Genomic DNA, 14,746 nt, shown 5'->3' with positions numbered 1-14,746 from the left:
AGGCCCGGAACTAAGGGGCAAGGGCAGACCGGGGTTTCGATAATGGTGCGGGCTCTGGCAGTTGACCCTGAATGTAAATAAATGTAACGTATTGCACACACATAGGAAAAGAAATCCACTACTATACAGCTACACTATTGATGACCAACAGCTGGAGACAGCATCTGCCGTAAAATATCTAGGTGTAACTATCCAGACCGACCTTAAGTGGAATGATCATATAAAACAGATAGTGGGAAAAGCAGATACCAGACTCAGATTCATCGGAAGAATCTTAAGAAAATGTAACTCATCCATGAAAGAAGCAGCTTATAAGGCACTTGTTCGTCCTATTCTTGATTTTTGGTCATCTATCTGGGACCTCTATCAGGTAGGACTGATAAAGGAGATAGAGAAGATCCAATGAAAAGTGGTGCATTTCGTCATGGGGTCATTTAGCTGGTGAGGGAGCATTATGGAGATGCTAAACGAACTCCACTGGCAGATGTTACAAGAGACGCGTTGTGCATACCTTGTGTATTGACCACGAGGAGAAAATGAGAAAATATGGCCAATACAGAGTCTTACCGATAATCATTCTTCCCATGCACTATTTGCGAGAGGAACAGGGTTTGAGGGATCAGATAGTGATACTGAAAGTATCTTCCGCCACACACCATTAGGTGGCATGCGGACTATGATGTAGATAAGCCAATTTTCCAACATGTACAGATACACTGTTTCCAGTAACAGTTTTTCTGCAGAGGATAAATTGACGGAAAACTCTAAACTGAGAGACTGCACAGATCACTGTACCGCTCACAAGAAATGTTGCTTCATGACTGAAGAGGAATTTCTCAAAAGACTCATCTCATCCGTAAGCTGTTGTAGCTGTGCCAAATATTCAAAGTGTCTGACTTTGTGATCAAGAGTCAGGGCTTGTACCCATTGCAAACAGTAAGACTTCAGCCTCAGTCGTTTCCCTAAGATCTTCCAAACAGTCAGTTACAGTATGTTCAGCTCTCTGCTTGCTCTGTTTGTTGAATTCTGTGGGCTACGTGCAAAACTTGCCTGCACGCAATCAATCACTTCTTCACTCACTATGGGCTGGTCTCCATTGATTACCCTTTTCATAGGCTTTCTGAAGTTTTAAACTTCGCTTACCATTTCTGAATGGAGTTGGCAGTTGGTAAATCATTGTTGAACTTTGCTCCGAAGTTTCATTGCACTGTTAGGCAAACTGATGTGAATGCATTTCAAGCATAACATATGCTTTCTCAGCACTTTTCACTATCGTGCGTAACTGTGTTACTGCTGTGCTCTTAGTGGCAGAAGTCTGAAATGCAGCTGCAACAGTGTAAAACTCTGAGTTTTTCCATATGAGTGTTGACTTTTGTGATAATATGTCGGTTAAGCAGCTACAGTGATTTTGTGAAATCCTTTCAGTCATTCATAATGACCTTGTATATGATACAAATGGAGAGAATATAGCTTGATTTAGGGACTGATACTTCAATCTGAACGTAAATAAATTTAGTTTGTTGTGCATAAATAAGTGGAAAGACCTATTGTGTCATTAGATAATTGGCCACCAGTTAGTGGAAACATTAAAAATTGTAAAATATCTAGGAGAAAGCATCTAGATCAGCTTAATGTGAAAATCACATAAAATTAAATGTAGGTAAAGCGGATGTTAGACTGAAATGCATTAGAAGAAACCAAAGAAGTGAAGTAGCTTGCAAAATCTCCATTCATCTTACTCTTCATGATTGCACATCAATGTGGGACCTTTCGCAGATATAATTAATAGTGTGGATAGAGAGATTCCAAGTTGAACAGAGCATTGTGACACTGGTATAGTGATTGCAGTTGGACAAGTCCAGAAACAACTTCAGATCCTGCTGTGGCTGGCCAACTGGCCGACAGTGTGTCGCCAGAGACCAACAGCTGGACATCACAAGGGAATGACAGACAATGGAGATGGTACAGCATAATAACAAGTCCCAAGGGCAAACTGAAATCGAATACTAAGACATAGCGATTACAGAACCAAGACAAGATATGTAGTGAGATCAGTACAGTAATGCAGAGAAATCAAATCTAATGGACAGAGCTGCCATGCTGCTGGTTTCAAAGGGCGGCTGTGAGCCTTGTTAGGCCGGTTGGACAGGCGTGTCTTACAGTGCACTTTCATCAGCACCTGCAGTACCAGAATTGCAGCAGTGATGCCTAGCAGCTGTAATTGGTGTCCATACTACCCAGCAGGTCTTCAAACATGAAGGTACCAGATCCCTCTTCTCTGAAATGGGTGCATAGGATTGGAAGTGCCCTGAACAGTGCTGGGGAAGATGAACAGATGGCATGGCTTGAAGCCTGGCATAGAAACTTGCCAGCAGGGAAGAAAACTCTGGGGTGCCCAGCAGTGTGAGCAAGGACAGTGTGGATGGCAATGGTTGAAAGGGTGGGGGTTTCCCTGAGACCTCCAGTTTCATGCTCACATCCTCTGGAACTGCTGCTGGTGGATGAGAGCATAAGTTGTAACTTGGCAGGTGTGGGAGCATCAAGGATGCGCATTCCAGGACAGACTGAGGCAGCAGCAGGCAGGACACTTGGCAGATGCAGATGGGACTGGTGGTATACTGCGTTCCAAACACCTCGAAGTATCCACCATCCTAAGATGCTTCACATGGGTGCAACTACTGTGGCTGGCACCCAATAGGATTTCACCCCAAATGAACTTGCCCACACTGCTATGCCTGGCAGAAAGCGTCTGGTGGGTCAGGTCCAGGATTCCATGGGCTGTGGGGCTAGGAGGTGGAGGAGAGTACGTGACTGCCATGCATGGAGGATCTCCGCTGGGGTTAAGATCATGGTCAGGGGTGGACCGGTAAGTGCTGAGAAACAGCATGAGCGCAACTGTTGAAGTGGAAGTACCCACGGCTTTCAACATTTGTTACTTAAACGTATGCACCATACACTCCACTTCACCATAGGAGGAGTGGTGAAATGCCAGACTAAACCAGTGTTTGATGCCAATGGAGGTGCAGAACTGTTCAAGAGCTGCCACCATGAATTAGGGCTCATTATCTGACACTATGGTGTGAGGTAGGCCTTTGATGGCAAGAATCTGGACAAAAGCAGTGACAGTGGCATCTGTGATGGTGGATACCATGCTGGCCACATATGGATAGTTAGAATAAGCATCCACGACAATGAGCCACATAGATCCCAGAAAGGGGCCAGCAAAGTTCAGATGAATGCCATCCCAGGGGCAATGGGGTGCGAGCCAGGGGGCAAAAGACTAAGGCAGAACTACCTTGTGTCAGGCACAAATGGAACAGCTGCACGATGTTTCCTCCACATCGTTGTTCAGTTCCAGCCAGTTGGCATGGCACCTAGCAAGGACCTTCATCCATGACATACCCAGTGCTCATGATGGAGGAGGTGCAGAACATGTGGGCACAAGGTAGGTTGGATGACAACATGGTGAGTATTTGTCTCTGCTTCAAGTAGAACACTGGAGATGATTGATAGAATGTGGGAGAGACAAGCCTGTGCCTGGAGCTCAGGCTCGGCAGACTTTGAAAAAGAAGTGGGCCACCCATAGAGCACATAGTGCATGACACACCGCAAGATGGTGTCGCGGTGGGTATTCGCAGCAATGTGAGTAGTTGTAATGGGAAACTCATCCATTGTGTATTGTCATTCTTCACTGATGTGAAAACAGGGGATATCCTGTTGGTCAAATGCCAGGTCAGGCCGTGAGGAAAGACGAGAAAGGTTGTCCATATTTGTCCGTTGTGCTGTGGGTTTGTGTTTAATGGTATAAATGCAGGAGATGAGGAAGAGCACCCAACGCTAGAGGCGTTGTGCAACACACTCTGGAAGCTGAGATGGGGTCCAAAGAGAATCACTAGCAGCTTGTTTTCTGTAATGAGGGTAGACTTGGTCCCGAAAAGACAAACGTGGAACTGCTTGATAACAAAGATGATCGCAAAAGCCTCTTTCTCAATCTGTGAGTAATTCTTTTGAATGGGTTTCAGCATCTTTGATGCATAGGCAGTCAGCTTCTCTGTACTGTCATTGTTACTTTGTGCCAGCACTGCACCAATGCCATAGGGAGATCATCTGTGGACAAAACCAGTGAATGTGATGGAGTAAACATTGTAATGCAGGGTGCCGAGTGCAACATGTGCTTCAGCTGTGTGATTGTATGTTCACAGACAGCTGTCCACCTTTATTGACCACCTTTCTTTTGCAGCTGGTTGAGATGTGGGCCTTCTGTGGAAGGAAATTAGACTAATGATTTACCTTCCCCAAAAACGCCTGCACCTCTTGGAGATTTTGGGACAGAAAGTCAATGGTAGAAACATTGTGGTCGGTGGGATGAATCCATCTTTGTTGAGCAAGTGGCTATGTTATTCCACTTGCTCCTGAAAAAAAACTGACATTTGTGTAACTAGCACTTGAGCCCTGCATCAGGCAACATATTAAACAGGATACGAATGTTGTGCAGAAGGTCCTGGCGCATAGTGCCCATGACAATTAGACCATCTAGATTGTTAGTACAACCAGAAAGGGACATGGGTAACTGTCTCAGGGATCTCTGGAAAATCGCTGGAGTGGAAGAGATCCCAAATGGCATGCACCTGTATTTTTATAAGCCAAAAGGGCTGTTGATGATCATAATGGATTGTCATTCCTCATCCAAGGGAATCTGCAAATTGTCTCAGCAAGATCTCTCTCTTCAGTCTGTATAGAGTTAAAGAGAGGTCATGCTCAGCACACACAGGCCGCAGCATCTGGACATAAAGAATATATGGGCCTGAAAATCCGTGATGCACCTTAGGCCAGGTTCAAACAGAGATGCGGATGGTGGTACAGAGGCAACTGACTTTCTGGAAAGGAACCATGATGGAGACGACCTGAACCTCGCCTGTGATGGAGAGCCCAAACAGCCAGAAGACATCAAGACCAGAATTATTGCCACCTGAGAGTCTACCGACAACAAATAGAGCTATCAGTGAGATTACCTATTAGTATGTACTGTTGACTGTAAATTGACCCTGTAGAGGAACTGAACTGTCTCCATAGGTGACCAGTGTACCGGAGGGCAGGGCCAGGTCGGGGAACCAAGATGAAAATATCTGTGGAAGTTGATCAAAGAAACAGTAGCTATTGTGTCCACCTATAACAAGGCATCATAGGTTGCAATTGTAAGGGTGAGAAATAACTTGGAGGTTGAAGAAACAATTGCCTGAAGCTCATTCACAATCACATAAGGCATGTGACGGGTGGCATTTGACTGTGTTGGCAGTTGACGTCAAACAGTGCAGAGATGCCCATCTTTCCCACAATGGGTGTAGTGTGCCCAGTGATCTGGACAGTCCGCAAGTGGATTTGCCTTGAAGCAGTCGGGACATGATGGAAGACCCTGCTGCTTATGTCAGTGGGACATAATAGGTTGTTCAGAGGCCATAGAGACATGTGAAATCAATGAATCATGACAACGCTGGTTGGAGGAAGACTTATGAGACTTCCACCCCCGAGGTGGCGACTGGAACATTGCTACTTGAGGTCAAGCCATGAGGTGTTCGTTAGCAGCCTGTGCAATCTAAAATGAGTGTATGATTTTCAAAATTTCATCTAGGGGTTGTCCAGTTTTAGGGTTGCAGTATTAACTTCCGGACTGGGAACCAATTGCACCACGTCACCTCAGATCAGTGAATCTGCATATGAAAATTTGCAAGCCGGGTTTGTAAAAGTGATATTCCAATATCGATCAACCCTTGCAGGTCTGTCACCCATGTGACTGATCAGACTGCTTATGGTATTGACAGAACTTGAGGCACAATGTGACACATGAAATTGTTGTGAATAATAATTGGACAAGAATGAATACATCTCCTCAAATGTGAGTGCAACCAGATTTGACAGTGAAGCCAACTTCTTTAGCAAGAAAAATGCCTCTGGGGAAGCCCAAGGAAGGAAGAGCGATCATTGGAGATTGTCATCCAAAACCAGAAAAGTTGTGAAATGTTGTTTCATTCACTGCAAATGTGTGTCGCAATCCTCTTTTGTATTGTTAAATGGCAGAAATGTAGGTGAGCAGCACTCGGCATGGGGAGTGACTGCAGCCTGGATGGGTTGGGAACCATGAACTTGTAAGCAATCCAGTACAGGCTGAAATTGTTATTGGAACTGATGTAGAAACTGCTGCTGCAGGAACAGCTGTTGCTTTTCCACAAGCTGGAAGAGCTTGGCGTCAATGGAACACCTCTACCCTTTTACCTCATTGCCAGTTACAGTGGCAGAAATCAGACAAGTTTGGAAACAACTTCAGAACTAGCGTGACTGGTGGACAGTGAGTCACCAGAGAACAAAAGATGGACAATACGAGAGAATGACAGACAATGGAGATGGCATGGCAGAATAACACGTCCCAGGGGAAATCTGAGATTGAATACTGAGACATAGTGAATTCAGAACCAAGACGACAATGTGCAGCAAGATCAATATGGTAATACAGAGAAATCACAACTAAGAGATGGACCAGTTGCACTGCTGTCTTTAAAGGTTGGTTGTGATGCCTTGTAAGTGGGCCGGACATCATGGCTTATGGTGGCCCTTACTTCACAGTGCCTGCAATTGTAGCAGTGCTACCTAGTGGCAGTCACTGATATCCATACCATCTGGCAGATCTTCGAATGTGCCAGGCCAGTACACCAAACAGGTTCATTTGGGCAATGCAAGAGCATTGTGGAGATGCTCATCATACATCAGTGGCAGATAAGATAAGAGGGGCTTCACAGGGAGGTTTACTGTTAACTTCCAGAGATCTTACCTTCCAAAAAGTTTCAGGCAAAAAATATTACTTCCTCACTTATACATCTCAAGAAATTATCTTGATGGAATAATCAGAGTATCCTGTAAGAGTGGAAAAACACAGCACAACATAAATTCAGCAAGAGGCTCCTGAGTTGTAGATGAATCATTGATATGCGTACTGCTGAGTTGTAAAATGGATAATGAAGGAAGTGAGCTGCAGGGTGCCACCTTCTTTCTAACATTTGGTTCTCATAACTTCCTGAACACATCAGGGTTCAATTCATTTAACTGAAGGAGAAACTTTTTTTTTTTTTTTTGCCAAATCTGATACACTGGCTAAAATGCCAGGAATATGGGCACTCCACTACAGTTGGTAACACTTATTTTTTTATTTTTCAGGTCTTCCAATGAAACAACATGCACCATACTAGAAGAGCAATTGCAAGAATATGCAAAATTGGTTGACAATCAGGATGATGATGACGTTAATAACTATGCAAAGCCCATTGAGGCTCTCACAGCACGTGCTAAAATTGGTAAGTTATTTTCTCCAAACCTTGTTACATATGCAGTTTCTGAAAACTGCAAAACTAAGGTGCTTAAGAATTTGTAACTCTCACACTGTGACATTTTTTTAAGGCTTTTGAAATAATTTGAGTTACAAAAACCTCTCCACTTTATGTGAGAAATAAGATGGCTTGTGTATAAACACATGCACAGGCATGCAAAGGCACAAGATGATGTCAGTAAGAAATGGCTAGTGGCTGTATAAGAAGTCAAGTCCTAGACTCTTCACATTCATGAACAGCTGTTGAACAGCTCCATGAATGCTGTGCCACAATTGTGAGTTTGGAAATACACAAGCTTTTAGTTTACAGGCCACTAGCAGGAAATATCTTAATTTTCCTCCAGCGACTAGAGACTTTTAATAAAGTTTTGCAGACTTCAGTGGAGAATCATTGTTTGTGGGGATTCTAATGGTGATTTTCTATCAGACAGTACCGATTGAGGACACCTAGATTTGTTGAAGACCAGTTTGGAATTATTTTTCTCCTTAAAATTCACTGTGAGTGTTGCTCAGAGGCCTTAAATCGGAATCCTTGAAGAAAGATGATATATTTCTTGTGAAATTTTCTAGGAAAATTTAGTGAACCTGTATCCGAAGAAGACTGTATGAACATTATACTGCCATAATCAGTATCTTGCTTAGGTATCATGAGAATACTATAACAGAAATTAATGTTGTAGGAAAAGTGTAGAATGTAAATACTTCAGGATTAAAGGAAACCACTTACTGAAAAGTACAAGTGTTGAGTTGTCGATAGGTACATACAAAAGAAAGAATACTTGCTAGCCTTTGGAGTTATCTTTTGATGAGCTACAGTAAAACTCGCTAGTGAGTGCGCGCAGACACACACACACACACACACACTCACTTTAATTCTAAAATGTTTATTTAAGAGAGATTAATGCATGTAAAGAGGCCTGTACACAGTAATTTTACTCCTACACTCGATAAGAAAATAGAATATGACAGAAAATCAACTGTATTTTTGGTATGTATTCCATTTACTTTTTAAAATGTTACTGCTTTTTATTTTTGGTTTCATTTATATTTCTGTTCCAAGGATTGTGTGCGCATGTCATTACTGTTAATAAGTGAAAGAGATTGTGGGACCTTCCTGGAATGGTTCCGTAGCTGACTACTCCCTTTTTGTGGTCAGGAAGGGTGTGTTTTCAAATGTTTTGCGCAAATGCCTCTGCTGTAACAGACATATTTTGATTCTGCCTGTTACAAATGCCGACACTGTGGTGAGCTAGTTATTCAGTAGTCAACGATACATATGAACCCAGTGACAGTGTTGCTTATGGTAATGTGAACCAAAGGGCAAAACATTTATCTACTAGATTTTTGTGCTAACTTAAGATGGAACTCTTCAGTTGTTCTCATGGACGTCACCTCATTCCTCCCACTAAGGAAAAAAATCCTCGCTAATGCTACAGATCAAACCTTGTCATAGTCATTCCGTTGAGATATGTCTTCCCCTCTCTTTCTTGTAATGTAAATGGATAGATAAAAAGTCTACTCACCAAGTGGCGGCAGGGGAACATACACATGAAAGGATTTAACTTTACAAGCTTTCAGAGCCAGTGGCTGCTTCTGGCAAAAGAGTTGTAGGGGAAGAAAGAGGGGTAAGGGGAAAAGACTGGAGAGGTTTAGGGAAAGGGAAATTGTTCAGAAAAGTCATCCTGAACCCCGGGTCAGGGGAGACTTACCGGATGGGATGAGAAAGAAAGACTGATCGTTCAGGAGTGGAAACAGGCAGATGAGGCATATAGATCACAGATTAGTTGGGTAAGTGCAGGAGATTGCTGTACTTAAAACTGTAAAAGAGGCTGGTGTAGAGTAGGATTACATCCAGAAACAGGGACTTTCAATGTTAGGCCGTTGGGAGTAACTCCAACGGACAAGCAGGTTTCAAGAAACAGAATGCGGGACCTTAATTTTGATAGTGCAAAAGCATGTTCTCTTTCTTCTGTAACATATACTCTTAAAGATGGAACAGTTATATTCAGAAGTTTAACTAGTTTAACTTTACTTCTTCTATTACCATCACTGTTTCTCGAAGAGTGATTTTTATTTTTAATGACATTGTTATTCCTATTAGTAATTGTAATTTCAGTAATTTTCATCTTTGATTAATTCTCAAAAAAAAAAAAAAAAAAAAAAAAAAAAAAAAAAAAAAAAAAAAAAAAAAAAAAATCCTTATAAAATATTTGAACTTCTGTATCATATAGAAAGCTTCCAGTGGAAAAGTGACCTAAAGGATGCACAATCAATCTTGAATAGGATGCTTGTTCCACTTGACTGCAGTGGTACATTAGAGTGTCAGGCTGCCAGAGTAACAGATAGTGACATAAAGATGCTGGGATCAGCCCTGAAGAAGAACTGGAACAAAACTTCAGGTATGTTTCTTCTGAATCTTCACAGAAATTACATACTTTATCAAATTTGTGCAGATAATGGCTGCCTTGATTATATAAAGCCCTTGTGCTCCCAGATTGAATATGGCTGCCAGATGTATGGGTCAGCAAGATCTCCATAACTTAAGATATGAACACAGTACACTATGAGGAAATTACATTATCAACAGGGGCTTATTACAAAAGCTCAGTTCCTAACTCATGTACACAGGTTGAGCAGCCATCACTATCCACAGGATGGCTTCTCTTCGTTGTGAGCTTAGCATATAGGGCATTGCCTGTTCCAGAATAGCCAGCATCAATCACTGTTAACGGACCAGCACTAGAATATTTACTCTGTCACTGGACTGTTTATTCAACAGTCATTTGAAGGCAAAGAGGCAATTTTGGATTTAGATGAGGAACAGCCTCATTGCGGTACAGATTGATGAAATTTATGTCCAAAGCCAGGGATGGCATAGTGGATCCCATTGAATACTGAGGAGGCCCAGAGAAAGAGATATCAGACTTGTACAGCTATCATAATGCATGTAAGTTTAAACATGTGCATTGGATTTAATACATTTTTCATAGAAATAAACTCAATATCATGTAGAAGGTTACCTACTCTTCCTGCAAAAAGGCATCTAAATGGTGATATAATCTCAACTCCTTCAAAGAGAGCAATACAGTGATACGGTCGGCAAACAGTAACATCTGTGAGCAGATGTAGGTGGCAGCTTGTAGTGTTGTATCTGTTCAAGCAGCCAAATAAGATGAGTGACATCCTCTTCATCACCTCATTTGCACATTTGGGATGCGACCAGACCAATATGATGTAGGTGCTTCCTGTAACAGCTGTCATAGAATGTGTGGTGACTTATAGTGTTCATGAGTTTTCTGGTGCGAAGATTTTTTTCTCGTACCAGAAGTTAGCAGTCAACACAGAATTCACTTTGACATAATCTTCATCTTTGTATTTGGAGGTCTCTTGCCATTCTATGCTCCAGTTCTCTCTGATTGTTGATTTAATAATGTTTGAAAGATATGTAACTGGTAATTCCATGTGTCCTCTTGCTCTTTCGTAGATAGTTGCTTTGGCTAGCTTGTCTACTATTGCATTGCCCGTTATACCAAAGTGCACTTCTACCCAGCACATGGTAACTTCCTGATTCTTATTTGTTGTCTGTTCAGTCATATTCATGATGTTGTATGTTATTAGATGGTTGGATCATGTAATGTTCAGGTGTGTCAATAATTCAAGTGCAAGTTCCTTTGGGAACTTAATTTTCATTGCATTTTGACAGTTGCTGTCCCAGTAAGTACAACAACATTTGCCTTCTTTCTTTGAATCGTAGATGTAGATGAATCTTGCATTGTTGTTTGGAGAAAGGTACTCCATCAAAATTCAATTATTTGGGTAATTCCAGCCTAAGTTTGTGATATCTGGTCTTGTGCACACTGTAACTGTTTAGGTAAAAATTTTGTACTTGGGTATTCCTGGTTTAGATTTAGGGAGACTCATTTGCTTCAACTGAGTGTAAGTTGGTGTAGATTGCATTGCTTCCAGGCATACACTGAGTGCCTTTCACTGACAATTATCTGATTATGTTAGGTATGTGTTGTGAGCCAACTCAAAACAAAGACTTGCATAATCCCTGTATGGACGTACTGAAGCCCGATACAGTCCTCATCCAGTGTTTGTATCTGCTTCTCGTCTTACACCCATGATAGCTCATAAATATATCAGTGGACTTTCTGCAATATATGACAGCTTTGGTAAGATGTGTCTTCCACTGATGTTTGTGGTCAGTATAGAGTACACGATATTTGACTGCTGTTTTGACTGGTGGTTCTTATTGCCCAAGCTTTAGTGCCTCCGTAGGAGGAACCCTGAGTCTGGTAGAGAGTAGAACCTAAGACTTCCTAGGTGATATATCAAACTAGTCTTCACTGTGTACATGTGAAGTCTAGACATAGCTTGATCAATCTCCTGCAGTTCACCAGGAAGGGTGTAACTTGCTGAATAAGTCATCAGCATATCGTAAAATTGTTAATTTTTGTGACTAACTGTTATATAGAACCAGTGTAAATATATTGAAAATCAGGGAAGAGATAATTGATCCCTGTGGTAGTCCATTGCTTGTCATTCTCGGTCCCGCGTAATTATTTCCACTTCTTACAACCAGTGATCGATGTGAAAGTAAGTGGATAAGTTTTCTGATGATGCTGTCAGAAATATTCTGCCTCCACACTTTGTCGACCAACATCAATAAGGTAAACACCTGAAACATTCATGGATGTAGGTTATTTCCATATTTTATGGACTATAAGATGTAATTTTTTCTTCAAAAAATTACCTCCATAATTCAGATACATCTTATACTCAAAATTAATCTAAAAATGTCCAGTGTTTGATTTCAGATTCCCACCAGTCTTTAAAATGGCCATGTATTTGATGCCTCAGGAAACCTCTCTCTTCTGGCAACATTGGATTCAATTGACAGCAGCACTGCACCAATGCAGCTAACGTGAGTTTTGGGGATTCACAAGCTTGCAAACACTGTCTCCCTCCCAACCCACCATCACAAACCCAGAACACTGTCTAGCCCATGATGCGTCGTTGCAGTGCATGGGGTCAGTGAACTTAATTGAAAATGAGGTGGTTCACTATGTTTTCCTGTCAGCACTATTCATGATGACTTCTATTTGGGGATATTATTTCTTTTGTTTCAAATATTATTACAAGTACAACATAGATGGTTCCTTCCTTTCCAGACCTCCCTTTCTGCATTAAGGAAGAGAGCATGTGGTAATGTGTACTATCAGTTCCTGGGACATTGTTCTCCCAAATAAGAAGGCTGTTGAGTTCTGGAACAGTAAAGTGTTTGTCAGGAAATGATCTCCTTCCTCATCGGTGTCTTGTTCAAATGAGTCTGGTGCCAAGTGTTCAAAGAAGTCATTCACTAATTTTTTTTCTGAAGCACTGTTGTACTATTTTTGTTTCAGGCTCCACAAATAAAGTATATTTGTTGTCAGATGCTTGAGCTGGGTTCATCTTTAAGGTTGTTATAGAAATTTATCCTTGCAGATTTCATTTCGTATTTGAGTAGTTGCTGTACTTGCCCCTGGTGGTTCTTTAATACAAGCAATAAAATTAGCGTGGCTCGTTATTGTTTGTCCACATGCTGGAAAAGTCTGTATCTTTTCTGAAAGCACAGTATTGTGCTTCTTGCACTCCATTTTCAGAATGTTCCACCTGTAGGCTAGCCATATGACACCATGTATCATCCCTGCATCACATCTGCGAATGGTGGTTAGCTGCTCAGATCTAAGAGGTTATGTAACTCCCTTCCATGTGAAGTCTAATATTAAAGAACTCATTGATGCCAGTCATATATCTACATGGTCACTTGATACAGTTATCCTTGTCAGGGAACAATCATTTAAAATGATTAAGTTATGTACATTGACAATCTCCGCTGTCGTTTTGCGGATGTTGCCTTCTTGGTCTGAGCCCTTAGTAAGGTGATGGTGCTTTAAAATCTCACAATGTTATCTACAGATGCCTTACCAAATTAACCAGCATGCTCAGCTATTGTTTCATTACGGTCATCCTTTGCAATCTGTAAATGGAAGTTATGTGTATTTATTCCTCTTTGTTCAGAAGCTTGGAGTGTCCTCGAATTTTATGAGATTCCTTTTTCTTATGCAGAGTGTACTCCCCTCATATCCATAATCTCTTTTGGCTTGAATTACATTAAATCCAAGAAGCAACCAGGTTTCAAACATTGCACATATTGGTATCTGGTTGAGTGTAAAAAATGTAGGAGGTTGTGTTTGTTATTTTTATTGGAATGAGCTTTCTGGTGGACCATTTTGTTAACATATCTTGCCATTGTTGAGTTACAGACTTGGTAGCAATTCTGCAATGAATTCTCTTATGTTACTGTTGTCCAGTCCTGCATGTGGGCTACCCATTATCAGTTTTACCTATTCAGCAGTTCTAACAACTGGACCCTCCTGAAGCCTGTGAAAGTGTGTGGAGTGATGTGAACTCTGGCATCCATAAGCTTTCATACATATTATCCGGTACCGAGTGTACTCTTTCCTGTGCAGTTCTCTGTTGTGCCACTGCTGTCTCTGCCCTATTTGCTTCATCATTGCCTCTTGAATTGTTAAACATATGAAGCCTTTCTCAGGAATATGTAGTCGACATTGGTAAAACGTGATGTGTGTTCAAGTGGTTGACTTGCAAAGATTAGTTACTTTCATTTAAAGGTTTTGTGATGCCTGATGTATCAGGTGACCAACTATATTGGACTGAGAAAATACAATTGTCTGGGAGGGTGCCAAGTTTCCTGTGACTACATCTGCTTACATTACTAAATTTCCTTGAGACTGTTTGTTGGTATGTTATGCCTTCTATAGCCATATGCTGGTTAATTCTCCTAAGTCAAACGTACTCTGGGCACACTATAATTAGACAGATGTCCTCCTGACTGGAACAAAAGCAAGGTGTTTGTTTGACACACTTGTGTTGTGCAGTGTGGAGCAGCGACTGTAGCATTTTGTACTATGACATTTTTTACTGGAGTGAGCATACCATAAGTAGTTCAAGCATTGCAGAATAGTTCTCACACACAGTGTGACAGAATAGTGCACACCGTGTACATAAACAGTTGGATCCTTTCTGCACTTTGAAGGTTACAAGAGATATTGGTTACACTGATTCCTTAATCTGTTCATTTTCTATGAGTTTGTTAACATACTGCTTGACTTGGAGTACTGGACATTGACACTGATAATATCCATTATTTCTTCTTCTGGCAACTCACCAGTCATTACATCTTTCATTTTTCCTGTTGTCTTGTAAGGAAAGTGGACGTATATATTGCAAGACCCTCCTGAGTGAAAGCAGCATTTTCTACCATAGCAGCTGCTGCTGTCTCTAATTCGGTTTTGACGTGGTTAT

General features: G+C 41.4%; 1 protein-coding gene across 1 annotated transcript in view; it reads left to right on the top strand.

Moving 5' to 3' along the window:
- Nucleotides 1–14,746, top strand: part of LOC126473220 (fidgetin-like protein 1) — a 182,133-nt gene that overhangs the window by 17,737 nt on the left and 149,650 nt on the right. Inside the window, exons 2-3 of the mRNA XM_050100130.1 lie at nt 7,207–7,343; nt 9,607–9,774. Coding sequence (XP_049956087.1) covers nt 7,207–7,343; nt 9,607–9,774 — 305 coding nt within the window. The remainder of the gene's footprint in view (nt 1–7,206; nt 7,344–9,606; nt 9,775–14,746) is intronic.

The sequence above is a fragment of the Schistocerca serialis genome, chromosome 4 (assembly GCF_023864345.2).
Source record: "Schistocerca serialis cubense isolate TAMUIC-IGC-003099 chromosome 4, iqSchSeri2.2, whole genome shotgun sequence".
In the NCBI taxonomy this organism is placed as follows: domain Eukaryota; kingdom Metazoa; phylum Arthropoda; class Insecta; order Orthoptera; family Acrididae; genus Schistocerca; species Schistocerca serialis.
Note: the sequence above shows the minus strand (reverse complement) of the source record. Positions and strands in the feature narration are given on the sequence as shown.